Source organism: Nerophis ophidion, linkage group LG27 (assembly GCF_033978795.1).
Source record: "Nerophis ophidion isolate RoL-2023_Sa linkage group LG27, RoL_Noph_v1.0, whole genome shotgun sequence".
NCBI classification, from domain to species: domain Eukaryota; kingdom Metazoa; phylum Chordata; class Actinopteri; order Syngnathiformes; family Syngnathidae; genus Nerophis; species Nerophis ophidion.
Genome location: NC_084637.1, coordinates 4,459,554 through 4,477,583, shown reverse-complemented (window position 1 = coordinate 4,477,583; position 18,030 = coordinate 4,459,554). Strand labels below are relative to the sequence as shown.

Genomic DNA, 18,030 nt, shown 5'->3' with positions numbered 1-18,030 from the left:
AAAATAAAATAAATGTAAGCTAATTTAAGTACTCTGTATGGAAGGTCAGACATGTCCAAAATATGGTTGTAGAATCAGCCACATAACTAACTTCAAATACTGTGACGTTGGAGTAGAACTGAAGTACGACCTTTTTGTGTTTTCCTGTCAGACGGATGTGATGCACCAGAATGTGTTTGAGCTGATCCACACAGAAGACCAGCAAGAGTTCAGACAGAATCTGCACTGGGCGCACGACCCACCCAGCACTGGATCCCCTTTGGATGCTGTGGCAGGTGTGGTAGCGGCCATTGGACTCAGAAAAATTCAATGCTTTGCCTTATTTTTTTCCAGTGAATGACTCCTCCTAGTCTATAACAAGCTCAGGACCTGCAGGTTGTTTTTATTTTGCATTCAGTGGGAGGATACTTTAAAGGGGAACATTATCACAATACAAAAGGTATAAAAACAATACAAATCAGTTCCCAGTGGCTTGTTGTATTTTTTGAAGTTTTTTTCAAAATTTTACCGGTCTCGGAATATCCCTAAATAAAGCTTTAAAGTGCCTTATTTTCGCTCCCTGCGAAGACACTGGCCATTTCCCTGTGACGTCACACAGTGCTGCCAATGTAAACAAACAATGGGAATACCACAGCAAGATATAGTGACATTAGCTCGGATTCAAACTCGGATTTCAGCGACTTAAGCGATTCAACAGATTACGCATGTATTGAAACAGATGGTTGGAGTATGAAAGTATTGAAGAAGAAACTGAAGCTATTGAGCGAATTCATAGTCATAGCATGGCCGAATAGCTGCGTTAGCATCGCCGGTAAAATGTGCGGACCAAACGATCAGGACTTTCGCATCTTTTGACACTGGAGCAACTTAAATCCGTCGATTGGTAAGTGTTTTTTTCGCATTAAATGTGGGTGGAAGGAAACGTAATATAGTTGCAAATGCATTTACAGGTTATCCATATATCTCTGTACCATGTCTGCTTCAGCACCTCTGGTAAATAGCATGTTAGCATCGATTAGCGTAGCTTGTTAGCATCGATTAGCTGACAGTCAACATCAACTAAACTCCCCTTTGTGATTTCGTTGACTATCGTTGCAAATGCATCTGCAGGTTATCCATACATCTCTGTGCCATGTCTGCCTTAGCATCGCCAGTAAAATGTGGAGACATTCCAGCACATTCAATGGGGGTCTGGCGGCAGATTTCTTGCCGCTTTCGCATCTTCGGGCCAGTGGTGCAACTTGAATCCCTCCCTGTTAGTGTTGTTACACCCTCCGACAACACACCGTCGAGGCATGATGTCTCCAAGGTTCCAAAAAATAGTCAAAAAAACGGAAAATAACAGAGCTGTGACCCGGTGTTGAAAATGAAAATGGCGGGTGTGTTACCTCTGCGACGTCACATTCTGACGTCATCGCCTCCAGCGCGATAAACAGAAAGGCGTTCAATTCGCCAAAATTCACCCATTTAGAGTTCGGAAATCGGTAAAAAAAATAAATGGTCTTTTTTCTGCACCATCAAGGTATATATTGACGCTTGCATAGGTCTGGTGATAATGTTCCCCTTTAAACAAACCCTCTGGAAGTGCTGCACATGTGAACACACATCCATTTTTAATGAACATATGTCACTTACAACACAAGAGTGGATGCACACACACAGGTCAAGGACAGTCTATTTTCAGCGTCACATATTTTGTGTTGGTATGTTCTTTCCCACAGATGATGAGCCGACTTCTTCCTGCTTGGTGAGCTTCAACTCCGATGAGCTTCCACCCGAAAACTCCTCCGTCTTGGAGAGAAGCTTTGTCTGTCGCTTCCGCTGCCTACTGGACAATTCCACCGGGTTCTTGGTGAGATTTTATGAATAGATGCCACTTTGAGGGTCTTTTCATCGAACCATTTCCCAGGCTTGCAATATTAGGGCTCCTGTAGTACGGTGTGCCACTTCAAAGTCCCCTCAGGGATCAGGAGCCAACATTTACTTCTGTAATCCACTCTAGGACTGCTTCAGGTCATGGGTAACAGGGCTTTATTGCCCCCATTGCCCAGAGGGGAGAAGGAAAAAGGGAAAACTTGATTTCCCATGATCAGGAGCTGCCATCTGTAACATCATCAGGACTCACACTTAAAGGGGAACATTATCACAATTTCAAAAGGGTTAAAAACAATAAAAATCAGTGTCCCGGTGGCATGTTGTATTTTTTGAAGTTTTTTTCAAAATTTTACCGGTCTCCGAATATCCCTAAAAAAAGCTTTAAAGTGCTTGATTTTCGCTATTTGCGATGCCACTATCCATTTACCTGTGACGTATGATACCTGACGGCAAGAAAATAAGTTAAACTTTTGTCTGCTCAATTGTTTCAGTCCTTGAGCATCCAGGGTCGGCTGAAATTCCTCCGTGGTCAGAGCCACCTGCAGTACGGCAGAGAGCGCACCCCGCTACAGCTGGCTTTGTTCGCCATTGCCACTCCCCTGCAGCCCCCAGCCATCCTGGAAATCCGAACAAAGAACATGATCTTCAGGACTAAACACAAGCTGGACTTCACTCCTATGGCCTGCGACGCAAAGTGCGTGGTTCTGTGCTCATCATTTTAAGTCTGAAGTCGGGAGATTTTAAGAATCCTGAGTTTGTGTATATTTCAGGGGGAAAATTGTACTTGGCTACACTGAAGCAGAGCTGCGTGTTCGAGGCTCGGGCTACCAGTTCATCCATGCTGCTGACATGTTGTACTGTGCCGAGAACCACGTCAGAAGTAAGTCAAAACCTCTCTGATTACATTTGTGGAGCCTTGTCACATCATGCAAGTCACAAACACAAATACTCTTGCTGGACCTTTACTAAATAGTCAAGTATCTGAACCCATTGTTTAATGAAGCACCCAGTATTTGTCACCTTTTGAGCGTAGAAAAGTGACATCAGTGACATCAGTCTAGCCCAGGGCAGCTGATGTAGCTTACCACCACCAGGTGTGAATGAATGATGAGTCCCACTTCTCTGTGAGCGCTTTGAGTGTTTAGAAAAGCGCGATATAAATCCAAGTTATTATGTCGAGTCCTAATTTGTCAGATATGTTTGTATGTTGATGTACATATAAGTGAAGTGAATTATATTTATATAGCGCTTTTCTCAAGTGACTCAAAGCACTTTACATAGTGACACCCAAGATCTAAGTTACATTTAAACCAGTGTGGGTGGCACTGGGAGCAGGTGGGTAAAGTGTCTTGCCCAAGGACACAACGGCAGTAACTAGGATAGCACAAGTGGGAATCGAACCTGCAACCCTCAAGTTACTGGCACGGCCACTCTACCAACCGAGCTATGCCGGTTATATATAAATATATACAGTTAATGTGTATGTATGTATGTATATATTTATATACAGCAGGGGTCAGCAAACTTTTTGAAACCAAGAGCTACTTCTTGGGTACTGATTAATGCGAAGGGCTACCAGTTTGATACACACTTAAATAAATAGCCAGAAATAGACAATTTGCTCAATTTACCTTTAACGCTATGTTATTATTAATAATTAATGATATTTATCTTTGTGGAAACATAGATCATCTTAATTATTTCTCACAATAAATATATATTTTTGATGACATGTTTTAAATAGGTTAAAATCCAATCTGCATTTTGTTAGAATATATAACAAATTGGACCAAGCTATATTTCTAACGAAGACAAATCATTATTTCTTCTAGACTTTCCAGAACAAACATTTTAAAAGAAATTCAAAAGACTTTGAAATAAGATTTAAATTTGATTCTATGGATGTTCTAGATTAGCCAGAATATTTTTTTTAAATTTTAATCATAATAAGTTTGAAGAAATATTTCACAAATATTCTTCGTCGAAAAAAACAGAAGCTAAAATGAAGAATTAAATTAAAATGTATTTATTATTCTTTAAAATATATTTTTTTTATTTACTTGAACATTGATTTAAATTGTCAGGAAAGAGGAGGAAGGAATTTAAAAGGTAAAAAGGTATATGTGTTTAAAAATAATGTTTAAGATTGTATTTTTTCTCTAAAATTGTCTTTCTGAAAGTTATTTGAAGCAAAGTAAAAAAAATAAATGAATTTATTTAAACAAGTGAAGACCAAGTCTATAAAATATTTTCTTGGATTTTTAAATTCTATTTGAGTTTTGTCTCTCTTAGAATTAAAAATGTCGAGCAAAGCGAGACCAGCTTGCTAGTAAATAAATACAATTTAAAAAATAGAGGCAGCTCACTGGTAAGTGCTGCTATTTGAGCTATTTTTAGAACAGGCCAGCGGGCGACTCATCTGGTCCTTACGGGTAATCTTTGAAGTCGGACATCACTGAAAGCCTAGGTGGGAAACAAACTGTGTTTATGTATATGTATGTGTATATGTGTCTATGGTAACACAAGTGTTCTTGTTATATTTTATTAGTTGCAAACAGGCTCTTTAACCTCCGTTCCCCAAATGTGCAGCAGCAGACTTTTCTGGTGGCATTGTATTAAAAAAAGTGAAAGGGAAAAGTGAGGTGAAATTACAGAAACGGAAAGTGGAGAAATGAAGAAATCAAATATATCATATATGCTTAATTTTCCTGAACATGTGAAAGACCTGCTAACTTACAATTAGTGGTTGAAGGGAACAAGTGCATTATCAAAGGTTAGTTTTTCACAGGCTTCACGGTGGGAGAGGGGTTAGTGCGTCTGCCTCACAATACGAAGTTCCTGCAGTCCTGCGTTCAAATCCAGGCTCGGGATCTTTCTGTGTGGAGTTTGCATGTTCTCCCTGTGAATGCGTGGGTTCCCTGCGGGTACTCCGGCTTCCTCCCACTTCCAAAGACATGCACCTGGGGATAGGTTGATTGGCAACACTAAATTGGCCCTAGTGTATGAATGTGAGTGTGAATGTTGTCTTTCTATCTGTGTTGGCCCTGCGATGAGGTGGCGACTTGTCCAGGGTGTACCCTGCCTTCCGCCCGATTGTAGCTGAGATAGGCGCCAGCGCCCCCCGCGACCCCGAAAGGGAATAAGCGGTAGGAAATGGATGGCTGGATGGATGGATAGTTTTTCACAATCACTATTTATATTGAATAAAAATTGCACGTCGGCCTGAGGAATTTGTTTGACGTCCAGACTTGTCACTTACAGCTGTGTCGGGAACAATTACACGCATGCAGCACAAGAAAACATACACCATATTGCCACAAGTATTTGACCACCTGCCTTGACTCACATGTGAACTTGAAGTGCCACCATGGAATTGTCCAAAATGTTTTAGTATCCTGGAGCTTTCCTTTCACTGGAACTAAGGGGCAAAGCCCAACTCCGGAAAAACAACACCACACCAAAATTCCTCCTCCACCAAATTCACATTAAGCACAATGCATTCCGAAATGTAGTGTTGTCCTGACAACCTCCAAACCCAGACTGGCGCATCAGATTGACAGATGGAAAAGCATGATTCATCAGTCCAGAGAAGGCGTCTCCACTGTTTTAGAGTCCAGTGGCCACGTGCTTTAAACCACTGCATCCCACACTTTGCATTGGACTTGGTGATGTATGGCTTAGATCAGGGGTAGGGAACCTATGGCTCTAGAGCCAGATGTGGCTCTTTTGATGACTGCATCTGGCTCTCAGATAAATCTTAGCTGACATTGCTTAACATGATAAGTAATGAATAATTCCGCTGATAATCACAGTGTTAAAAACAACGTTCAAAAGATAAGACATTCTCATGCATTTTAATCCAACCATCTATTTTCTATCGCACCTGTTCAAGAAGTCACATTAATGGTAAGAAGTATTATATGTATTATTGGTTAGCTTTAGAATAGGTGAATTATATTGTGAAGTGAGTTATATACAGTATATATAGCACTTTTTTTCTAGTGACTCAAAGCGCTTTACATAGTGAAACCCAATATCTAAGTTACATTTAAACCAGTGTGGGTGGCACTGGGAGCAGGTGGGTAAAGTGTCTTGCCCAAGGACACAACGGCAGTGACTAGGATGGCGGAAGCGGGGATTGAACCTGGAACCCTCAAGTTGCTGGCACGGCCACTCTACCATCCAAGTTGTACTACCCCAATAACAACGTTATTAAAAAGAATAAAAGACTTATTATTCTCTAAAAATGTTAGTCTTACTCACAAATGCACGCATTTAATTGTATTCAGTGTTAAAAAATATTATATGGCTTTCACGGAAATACACTTTAAAATATTTGGCTTTCATGGCTCTCTCGGCCAAAAAGGTTCCCGACCCCTGTTCTAAGACATGTTTTATGCCACTTCTTTTTCTGTCTCATTTTGTCCACCAAACTTTTAACGTTGTGCACGAATGCACAAAGGTGAGTTTTGTTGGTGTTATTGACTTGTATGGAGTGCTAATAAGGCATATTTGGTTACTGCATGACTGCAAGCTAATTGATGCTAACATGCTATTTAGACTACCTATATGTTCATATTGCATCATTATGCCTCATTTGTAGCTATATTTGAGCTCATTTGGTTTCTTTTAAGTCTTCTTAATTCAATTTATATCTAATGACACACTATCTGAAAGTGATATGGCTTTTATTGTTGTGTGGCTCCAGACATATTTGTTTTTGTATTTTTGGTCCAATATGGCTCTTTCAACATTTTAGGTTGCCGACCCCTGGCTTAGATACAGCTGATCGGCCATGGAAACCCCATTCCATGAAGCTCTCTGCATACTGTACGTGGGCTAATTGGAAGGTCACATGAAGTTTAGAGCTCTGTAGCAACTGACTCTGCAGAAAGTCTTTGCACTATGCACTTCAGCATCCGTTGAACCCTCTCCGTCAGTTTACGTGGCCTACCACTTGGTGGCTGACTTGCTGTTGTTCCCAAACTCTTCACTTTTCCTATGATAAAGTTGACTTTGGAATATTTAGTAGCGAGGAAATTTCACGACTGGATTTGTTGCATGGTTAGCATCCTATGACAGTTCCACGCTGGAAATCGCCGAGAGCGGTCCATTTTTTCACAATTGTTTGTTGAAACAGTCTCCATGCCTGATTGATTTTATACACCGGGCCAAGTGATTAGTACACCTGATTCTCATCATTTGGATGGGTGGCCAAATACTTTTGGCAATATGGTGTACAAGAGCAATCCGAGACTAGCAACAAACAATTTGCAGTAATGATATTTTTATGATCGAATTTCCAAACAATAATAGCTAACATTAGCTATACAAATTGCTATCATTAGCTAACAAAGCTAATCCGCTTGTAGGTGTTACATACATACTCAGTGTACACCATTACGTCGTAAAAGTCACAATTGGGTGAGGTACGATGCTTAAAATACATTGGAAAGTTAGCCCCTTCCAGGCATCTGCATAAAGGTTGTAAACAATCTCTTTAAGTGTAAACGTAGCTATAATTGAGTTGTAAATTCCCACTGTCATAGGAATGGAACTTGTTCATAGACCACCTTCTCAACATTGATAACCTCTTTTACCTACAAGTACATCTCTCAGTATGCATTATAGTGCAGTTTTAAACCACTACGAACAACATCCATCCATCCATCCATTTTCTACCGCTTATTCTCTTTTGGGGTCAATAACTAAAATATTGTGTAAACCAGGAATCTCAGACACGCGGGCCAATTGCGGCTCGCAAGACGTTATTTTTTTAATATGGAAGTTTAATGTTAGTGCGGCCCGCGAGTATTGTATGAATGGCGCTTGACAGCGTTGTGTACGGAGCCGAAGGAATCTACCAATCACGGTGTGGTATGTGGCTCTCGAGGGCCGGACATTGACGTCACTCGCGTGATACAAGCAGAGAACCCCCCCACACCCGCACCCCCTCCTGTTTGCTCCAGATAGAGACAATTTTAGTTATTTGGGTCTAAAAAAGACTCTTTCAATGTTCTGGGTTGCCTACCCCTGCTTTAGTGGAAAAGCAACAAATGAGTGAAAGCGACAGAGACGTTGCCATGGAGACGATGGTTTTCTAACGTGCCTGGCTGCAGTCACACGGCGACACCTGTCTGTCAGTAATAAATGTCCCTGTTAACGTGGACCAATTCAAACCGTTATTAGTTTTTTTAGTTCTTTTAAATTTAATTTGCATTGCCTCAAATGTCTTAATCTTAATTTTGTTCATTTATATTTTGATTTGATTTTATGTTGAAAACAAAAATAAAGACATTAGAAAATATTTTTTGAAGAAATCTTTTCTCGCGGCCCAGCCTCACCCAGACTCGGCATCCAGCGGCCCCCAGGCAAATAGAGTTTGAGACCCCTGATGTAAACAATACCTCCCTAACCACTAAGCACTGCTATCTTTGTAATTAAAAGGCAACTGCAAAACATCCCCTGCTCCACAAAGAAACACAAACTGCATTTGCCAATCTCTCTTGTCTGATATGATTCCAGTGATAAAGACTGGGGAGAGCGGCCTCACCGTCTTCCGGTTGCTTACCAAGGACAACAGGTGGAAGTGGGTCCAAGCCAACGCCCGGCTTGTCTATAAGAATGGCAAACCAGACTACATTGTCGCTACACAGAGGCCCCTGGTGTAAGTGGATGATCATCAATCAATCAATCAATCAATGTTTATTTATATAGCCCTAAATCACAAATGTCTCAAAGGACTGTACAAACCATTACGACTACGACATCCTCGGAAGAACCCACATAAGGGTTCATCATAGCTTAAAAGTAGTGATGCTTGAACGGTTTATTCATATTTTTTTCCTTTCTCCAGAGAAGAAGAAGGAGGAGAACATCTGAGGAAACGGTCCATGCAAATTCCTTTCAACTTTGCTACAGGGGAGGCACTTCTCTACCAGACTAGTTACCCTCTCTGTGGCTTTCCAGAACCGGGCCAGGGCAAAGGCAACAAGTCTAAAACGGAGAAAACGGACAAAAAGTGTTCAGAGGATCTCCACCCAAAGTCTTTGCTGGAAGTGATGATGAGCCAAGATGAGTCTGTTTACTGCCAGTCAGATGTAGAGCATCATATGTCCTACCAAGTCAATGCTTTCAGTGAACAGCAAGGTGAGACTGCGAGATGCGGTGGCAGCCGGCAGATGTTTGCTAATAGAGAGACAGGGAAGTGCAACGGCAAAACATCCAAATGTGATCCACTCTTAGCAACTCTAGACTCTCTATCTCTGGATGGAGATGAGACCTGCTCCAACAACGAACTCTTCACTGCTTTGGAGAACCTGGGCCTGAATGCTGAAGAATTGGAACATTTGCTGTTGGATGAAGAAATGATCCAGGTAGAAGTGGATCCTGGCCATGTTTCATCACTCTGTGACCTGACCAATGATGGAATTATTTCCTACTTTCATGACTCAATGGAGGTGGAGAATGAAGAAGAATGCGGCAATGTAGCTAAATGTGGCCCCTCAAGCCTTCCACCAGACTCCTCCCAAAGTTCCACCCATGAGGTGAAGGCCGACTGTGAGCCAGCAACCTCTGCCACTACGTCTTTCAGTGGGCAGAACGCCACAGCACCTTCCCAGCAAATGCAGCCCATCAGTGAAGGTGGGCTTCAATTTCCCTCTCGAAGTGTAGATGCCAGCATCCTCTCTGAGATTCCAGACAACCACTGGATGCTTTATCCTGAAAAAACTCATAACAACCACGTCAACCATTCTCTTGTCAGGAGATCCCAGGTAAATATGGAGCACAACGTCGTCTCACCTTTGGAGTCAAGTCAGCAGTTGAAGCTGAAGCAGCAACCACGTCAACAGGGAACCGACCAGTTTTTGTTACCTGGCATGCAGACCGAGGAAAGAACCTTCAGGCCTGATAAACACACTTTGCATCTGCCTGATGCGCTTGTTGACTCTACAGATTGCAACATCTCAAGCGTATTCCATGCAAGCAGATCCGCTCTGATCGGCACAAACTACCAGAGTTTGGTGGACTCTGTGCAACCACACACACTGCAGGGCCAGGACTTACACAAGCAACACAGTTCTGCTTTGCTTCTGGGTTTGTCCCAGGGTCCCCCACAGAGCCCCGCGATGAATCTGGAGCAGTTGGTGGCGCTGGCACAGCCTTCAGTCGAGGCCTACAGTCTGTTCAGCACCAACACACAGGCTAGGTAAGACACAAAGTAAGGTTTTTTACACGACCAAGACCAGCAACCAGTTAGAATACTCACGGACCAGTACATTCATGTTAAATGAAATTAAACGTTACAATACAGGCTTTAACTTTGTAGATTATTAGAAATCATTCCGGTTATTTCTGTTCGGCATGTGTCATTAATAGGACTCGGAATAAATGAAAAACATATCAAGTTAAAGTACCCATGATTGTCACACACACACTGGGTGTGGCGAAATTATTCTCTGCACTTGACCCATCACCCTTGATCACCCACTAGAGCAGGGGTAGGGAACCTATGGCTCTAGAGCCAGATGTGGCTCTTTTGATGACTGCATCTGGCTCTCGGATAAATCTGAGCTGACATTGCTTAACACGATAAGTAATGAATAATCCCACTTCTAATCACAGTGTTAAAAATAACGTTCAAAATATAAAACATTCTCATGCTTTTTTATGTTCAAGAAATTGCATTAATGGTAAGAAGTAATTTATTTATTATTGGTTAGTGTGGGGCTTGCCCTCCTGGGGGTTCTTCAGACCACCAAGAGCCTGTTTTAGGGTTACAATATTGTTTTATTTTATTTTTCTCTCAGTTGCTTTCCAGCAATTGTCTTTTTCTCTTTCGTCCTCACTCGCGCTCTGGCTCCAGCCCCAACCCTGTCTCTCCTCCTGGCTGCTGCTTATAACAGAGCGACAGGTGATTAGATAACAAGGCCCAGGTGGGCCGTCTACGCACCTGTCGCTGATTTCGAGGCCGGTCCTGGCAACATCCTGCTTTGCTGCAGGCCACGCCCCCTCCACAGTTAGCTTCAGAATAACAATGTTATTATAAAGAATAAAAGACCTATTATACTCTGGAAATGTTGGTCTTACTTAAAAATGCACGCGTTTAGTTGTGTTCGAGGTTAAAAAAAATATTATATGGCTCTTAGGGAAATACATTTTAAAATATTTGGCTTCTTGGCTCTCTCAGCCAAAAAGGTTCCCGACCCCTGCACTAGAGGGTGAGGGGAGCAGTGAGCAGCAGTGGTGGCCGCGCCCGGGAATCATTTTTGGTGATTTAACCCCCAATTCCAACCCCTTGAGTGCCAAGCAGGAAGGGAATGGGTCCCATTTTTATAGTTTTTGGTATGACTCGGCCGGGGTTTGAAGACACGACCTATCCATCTCAGGGCGGACACTCTAACCACAGAAAATTGTAGATTATAAAAGTACTCTTGGTGTGACGAGGCACAGCTCCACTAACTGTGTTGCAGGTGCATATTTTAATATTGTACAAACTGCAAACATATTAATGCCTCTTGGCCAAATGCACTAAATGTTATAATGATGTAGAATGAAAATAGAATACTATACTCATGTACAATATAATACGAGCAGCTCCTTTTACAGTGCAAACATGCTTATAGACTATTTACAGCTAGATAAAATATAAACATAAATGAATACTGAAATACAAAATGTATTAGGAATAAAAGAAAATGTGCAAAAGTTGTATGAACAGTTTGGGTTATTGCACTTTGATAAGACATAGGATGCACATTTGACTAATTATATTCAGGGGTGGGAGGGTAAGCAAATGCTTCTATTGCGATAAATGCTGATCGGAAATTAATTTCTGTTAATATATTGTAAATATACACTGATAAGTGCGGTAGTTTTAAGTATCTAACAAGCTAATAGCAGGCTTGTGTCAGTCCAACTCTTTGCCTCCTCTACTCTCCAAATGACTAGGCTGCCATTGCCAGCTTGGTCTGGATTTCACACCCTTAATTAAGAAGCTTTCATCAGGCCGTAGGATTATATCAACAAAAGCATTCAATCTCCAATGCTCTAACTCGGTGAGCTGAGGTCTTTTGCTGTCTGGGATTTTTTTTTTTTTTCCAAGTGAGTACCCAGAAGCCTCAGGCCTGCACCTCAGTGTAAACTGTGATGATGTGACCAGACACGCTGTGTAAATAAGACAAATGCTGTTCGTCTTTGTGTGTAGTTTGTGCACATGCATGTTCATGTTTGTCTTTGCATTAGTTCAAATCCCATCCATGGTTTTTTTATTTATTTTTTTTATTTCAAAATAATCCACAAAGTCAGACTTAAGGCATGTCATTTAATTGAGTTCTCTGGTCTTTTAATGCCCGCATGTCCAGCTGAGTTTTAAATAAGTGTGGCACAAAACAAAAAAATGACAGTTATATATTTTACGTTAATTGATCTAGATAAGAAAGATAGAGAATCACCCATTTCTTTGTCTCCAAAAAATCATACTACGAATTAGGGCTGGGCGATATGGCCTTTTTTTAATATCTCGATGTTTTTAGGCCATATCGCGACACACGATATATATCTCCATATTTTGCCTTAGCCCTGAATGAACACTTGATGCATATAATCACAGCAGTATGATGATTCTATGTGTCTACATTAAAACATTCTTGTTCATACTGCATTAATATATGCTACTTTTAAACTTTCTTGCTGAGAGGGAAATCACAACTAAAAGTGTATTTATTAAACAGTTATTAAGCAGTGGCAGAAACATTCATGTCATTTCCAAAACAGAAAGTGCAAGATTGTCAGAGACATTTTAAAACAAGCTATGAGTGCACTTTTGTGCATGATGTCACTAAGACGACATATCAAAACAACACTATATTAAAGTGCACTTTTTGTACAGAACGCCACTACAATAGTTTAAAACAAATAAAGTGCACTTTTGTGCATGATGTCACACAAGATATTTCAATAAATGTCAAATAAAAATGAGCTGCATAATAGGAAATCAAATCGCTATGTGGTAGGTTCCTGTGGACGTTATCTCCTTCTGTTGTTCACTGTTTCTTTTCATATGGTGTAGATGTTGAAATGTTTGCCTCAGCATTTTGTTGGTGTGGCACCGAATGGAGATGTTGACATGCGGAGTAAACACTCCTCATTCTCTGGCAGGTGACTTTTCAAATGGTGCTACACATTAGCAGTAATGCTACTTTTTGTCGCAACGCTTCTGCCCCACACTTGACAAATTACTGTTGTCTGTTCGACGAATTCCCTCTTGAAACCAAACCACCGCCAGACGATGGACCCCCTGTTTTTCTAGGGAATGAATTCTTCCTTCATTTGTTACCAGATTCGCACCTTCCCTCTCTCGTATTACCACTCGCACAGCTTCGCTAGCACCACAGCTAACGTTACCCATGCCGCTACCTCTCTTCTCCGTGAGTGCGTATACGTATGTGACGTATGTCGTGACAGTATGTGACTTATGTAAGAAGGTGCGCTTGTTGTCTGTGAGAAGGAGACATGAGAAAGAGTGGGAAGAGCCTGTAGTGCGGGGGTCGGTAACCCGCAGCTCTAGAGCCGCATTTAGCACCTCCCTAGTGGCTCTCTGGAGCTTTGTCAAAAATGTATGAAAAATGGAAAAAGATGAGAGGAAAAAAATATAAAAAATGTATTTTTGTTTTAATATGGTTTCTGCAGGAGGACAAACATGACACAAACCTCCCTAATTGGTGTAAAGCACACTGTTTATATTAAACATGCTTCACTCATTCGAGTATTTGGGTAGCGCTGTTTTGTCCTACTAATTTTGGCGGTCCTTGAACTCACCCTAGTTTGTTTACATCATGGGTGTCAAACTCTGGCCCGCGGGCCAAATCTGGCCCGCCGTGTAATTTAATTTGGCCTTTGAGGCAATATCAATTTAGCATTAGAGCTGGCCCGCTAATACTCATACTTGCCAACCCTCCTAATTTTCCCGGTAGACTCCTGAAGTTCAGTGCACCTCCCAAAAATCTCCCGGGGCAACCATTCTCCCGAATTTCCACCGATTTCCACCTGGACAACTGTATTGGGGTCGTGCATTTAAGGCACTGCCTTTAGCGTTCTCTATAACCTGTCGTCACGTCTGCTTTTCCTTCATATTAACAGCGTGTCACACAATATTTGTGGCTTTTACACACACACACACACACACACACGCACAAGTGAATGCAAGGCATACTTGGTCAACACCCATACAGGTCACACTGAGGGTGGCCGCATAAACAACTTTAGCACTGTTACAAATATGCGCCACACTGTGAACCCACACCAAACAAGAATGACAAACACATTTCGGGTGAACATCCGCACCGTAACACAACAGAACTAATACCCAGAACCCCTTGCAGCACTAAGTCTTCCGGGAAACTTCCAGCAAACTGACCAATAATTAACGTTTTATTCATGCATTTTCTCTTGCTACTTCAAGGATTGAATGTTTGGTTCATTCATTATTGTTATTTTATTTTCAAATTTATTATTAGCCTGTGGGAAAAAATGATATTTACCTCAGAAGATTGCAAATAGAAAAAAAGGCATAACATTTTAATTTAAATTTTATTTGATATGCCATTGATATTTTTTTAATTATTATTATTTTTATTTGAAACTGAATTTTGCATGTCACTAAAGTTATATAAGCCTTGCTTGTTCAATATTTAATGCAAACTTGTTTGGGTCCGTATTAAAAGGTTCATTTGTTCAACCTTGGCCTGCGGCTTTGTTCCGTTTAAAATTTTGGCCCACTCTGTATTTGAGTTTGACACCCCTGGTTTACATGTATAACTTTCTCCGACTTTCTAAGACGTGTTTTATGCCACTTCTTTTTCCGTCTCATTTTGTCCACCGAACTTTTAACGTAGTGCATGAATGCACAAAGGTGAGTTTTGTTGATGTTATTGACTTGTGTGGAGTGCTAATCAGACATATTTGGTCACTGCATGACTGCAAGCTAATCAATGCTAACATGCTATTTAGGCTAGCTGTATGTACATATTGCATCATTATGCCTCATTTGTAGCTATATTTGAGCTCATTTGGTTACCTTTAAGTCAGTGGTGTCAAACTCAAATACAGAGTGGGCCAAAATTTAAAACTGAACAAAGCCGTGGGCCGAGGTTGAACAAATTAACCTTTTAATAGGGACCCAAACAAGTTTTGCATTGAACATTGACCAAGCAAGGCTTATATAACTTTATAGTGACATGCAACATCCAGTTTCAAATAATATTAATTAAAAAATATCAATGGCATATCAAATTAAATAAAAAGACAAATTTAAGGCCTTTTTTCGGCGGCGGGTTTGAGTTGGGGTGGGGTTTGGTGGTAGCGGGGGTGTATATTGTAGAGCCCCAGAAGAGTTAGTGATGCAAGGGGTTCTGGGTATTTGTCCAGTTGTGTTTATGTTGTATTACGTTGCGGATGTTCTCCCGAAATGTGTTTGTCATTCTTGTTTGCGGTGGGTTCACAGTGTGGCGCATATTTGTAACAGTGTTAACCTTGTTTATACGGCCACCCTCAGTGTGACCTGTATGGCTGTTGACCAAGTATGCCTTGCATACACTTGTGTGTGTGTCTAAGCCGCATATATTATGTGAGTGGGCTGGCACGCTGTTTTTATGGAAGAAAAGCGGACGTGGCGACATGTAGAGAACGCCAAAAGCAGTGCTTTTACGGCCCGCCCCCAATATTATTGTCCGGGTGGAAATCGGGAGAAATTCGGGAGGGGCACTGAACTTCGGGAGTCTCCCGGGAAAATTGGGAGGGTTGACGAGTATGAGTATTAGTGGTGAATGTGGTGTTACAGCGGCGGGCCAGCTCTAATGTTAATTTGATATTGCCTTAAGGGCCAAATGAAATTACACGGCGGGCCAAATTTGACACCCATGCTTTAAGTCCTCTTAATTCAACTTTTATCTCATTAAACACTATCTGTATGTAAAATGGCTTTTATTTTTTTTCAGCTCCAGACAGATTTTTTTTTGTATTTTTGGTCCAATATGCCCCTTTCAACATTTTAGGTTGCCCACCCCTGCTGAAGTGTAATGTCAGCAGCTAAAGCAACTGCGTGAGAACGTATACTCGAATGTCACGATATAGTCATTTTTTATATCGCCCAAAGACAAACCCGCGATATATCAATATATCGCCCAGCCCTGCTACGAATCTTCTGAGATTTGACACATTTTAAAAATGTAACTGCTGAATAATTATGAAAAATGAAGTCACTGCTATCTGTTCTAATTGTGCCCACTTGTTTATGTTTTTCAGATAGAGGATGGTTGCCTGCTCAGCGTTGCCAACACCACGTACATCAGCATCTGTCTCATGTCGAACAGTAACAGAAAAGTGGCCGCAGAGGTCCCAGTCTCATGCCCTGATGGACTCCTAGAGACCCAGAAGTAAGGATGTATCCTCTAACAAGGAAGTATGCCAACTTTTTAAGAAGTGATTACGATTCTTCTGCTTCCACGGAATCAATTTGTGCACATCCATTGTGACTTCATCTTCTCAGAAGAAAAATGCTCTTTACTGAATCAGCATCAAGGATTATTACTTGGTCAAGCACTTTTACAAACACACAAGTCACCACACCAAACACTGACTAAACTCTCAGTTCTGAGTGTTGCTGGGTCAGGTTTGGTTTTGGAATTGGATTGCATTGCTATGGTATTGCTGTGTATTGTTTTGTTGGATTCATTACAAAAAAAACAAAAAACGATTTTTTTAAAATGAGAATCGATTCGGAATCGCGCAAAGTGAGAATCGCGATTGAAATTCGAATCGATTTTTTCCCACACCCTTAAGAGATTCCCCAAAATGTTGTTGAATACACCCTTTCTATCTCCATATCTTCAATTGTTATGTGACGCTGTATTTTATTCTCCCTATTTCCAAAAATTATATATTTTGTTTTATTTAGGTTGATTGATAGTTTATTGGCACCAAACCATTGCTTTAATATGTGGAGTTCACTCTCTACATTCTCCGGGAGACTGTAGAAAGTGATAATAATCTAGAATAAATAAACGTTCATGAGCTCCAAGACAAGAAAGCAGCTCACCAGTTGATATCATAGTTTCCTCTCTGTGACAATGTGCCACTAAAAATAGCTCCTTAACATTAGTGCTTATGATGACAATATGTGAAGTGAAGTGAATTATATTTATATAGCGCTTTTCTCTAGTGACTCAAAGCGCTTTACATAGTGAAACCCAATATCTAAGTTACATTTAAACCAGTGTGTGTGGCACTGGGAGCAGGTGGGTAAAGTGTCTTGCCCAAGGACAAAACGGCAGTGACTAGGATGGCGGAAGCGGGAATCGAACCTGCAACCCTCAAGTTGCTGGCACGGCCACTCTACCAACCGAGCTATACCGCCCGGTTGGTATAATATTCAGTAATACTTGCTGAATATTCAAGTCACAAAATGTACATGGAGTAGTATTGGCGCTTTTTGGATCTTATTTAGAGAACTTTATATTTAAAATAGATGACTCCACATTGGCTCCATTGTGAGCAGACATTTATTTATGTTTATTAACAAGTTAGAATGCATTTAAAAAAAAAAAAAAGTGTTCTTATGTCTCATAAAGATTGTGAATTATAGGCAAAACTTCCAAAAAGTGAAGTTCTCCTTAAATGTTACCAAATGCTTTTACATGTTGTGCTTCCTGATTTTGGACCTTTTTTTAATGTGACGCACAATGGTATATTTAAAAAAATATATATATATCTGTGTGCATGAAAATGTGTGTTGTTTTGCGAGCACTTATTAAAAAAAGATCACCATGCACACAAATTGTCTCGTAGTAAAATATTGCATTTTGTGATTCCATTTTGTATAAGTATTATTTATTACCATGGTAACAATTAATTGCTATTGTTGCAAGTTGGGACTCGCCAACATGCAACTGATTAACACTTGAAAAAGTCGGAAGGCTGAGTCTCAATTAGTGTTGTCCTTGGAAACTTTCAGATCAAAGATGCTCCTTTTTGTTGTTTCTTAACAACTGAATGGAATGCGAACCTGTGTGATTCCGACTATTTTGGTCTAATAGTGGTCGATCCACAGCGATCGTCTTACCACTCTATACCTCAATGATAACCAGAGTAAATTCC

The 18,030-nt window shown here is 40.8% G+C and overlaps 1 protein-coding gene across 4 annotated transcripts in view; it reads left to right on the top strand.

The window, feature by feature from the left end:
• Positions 1-17,719, top strand: part of LOC133544149 (aryl hydrocarbon receptor-like) — a 38,083-nt gene extending 20,364 nt beyond the window's left edge. For 2 of the 4 annotated variants that reach the window (XM_061889242.1, XM_061889241.1), the window contains 7 exons: positions 152-275; positions 1,722-1,852; positions 2,367-2,569; positions 2,646-2,755; positions 8,401-8,542; positions 8,732-10,084; positions 16,180-17,718. In XM_061889242.1, coding sequence (XP_061745226.1) covers positions 152-275; positions 1,722-1,852; positions 2,367-2,569; positions 2,646-2,755; positions 8,401-8,542; positions 8,732-10,084; positions 16,180-16,183 — 2,067 coding nt within the window. In that variant the 3' untranslated portion in view covers positions 16,184-17,718. Of the gene's footprint in view, positions 1-151; positions 276-1,721; positions 1,853-2,366; positions 2,570-2,645; positions 2,756-8,400; positions 8,543-8,731; positions 10,085-16,179 lie in introns of those variants that run through there. The other 2 variants (XM_061889243.1, XM_061889244.1) reach the window with 2 other exon arrangements.
• The last annotated feature ends 311 nt before the right edge of the window (positions 17,720-18,030 follow it).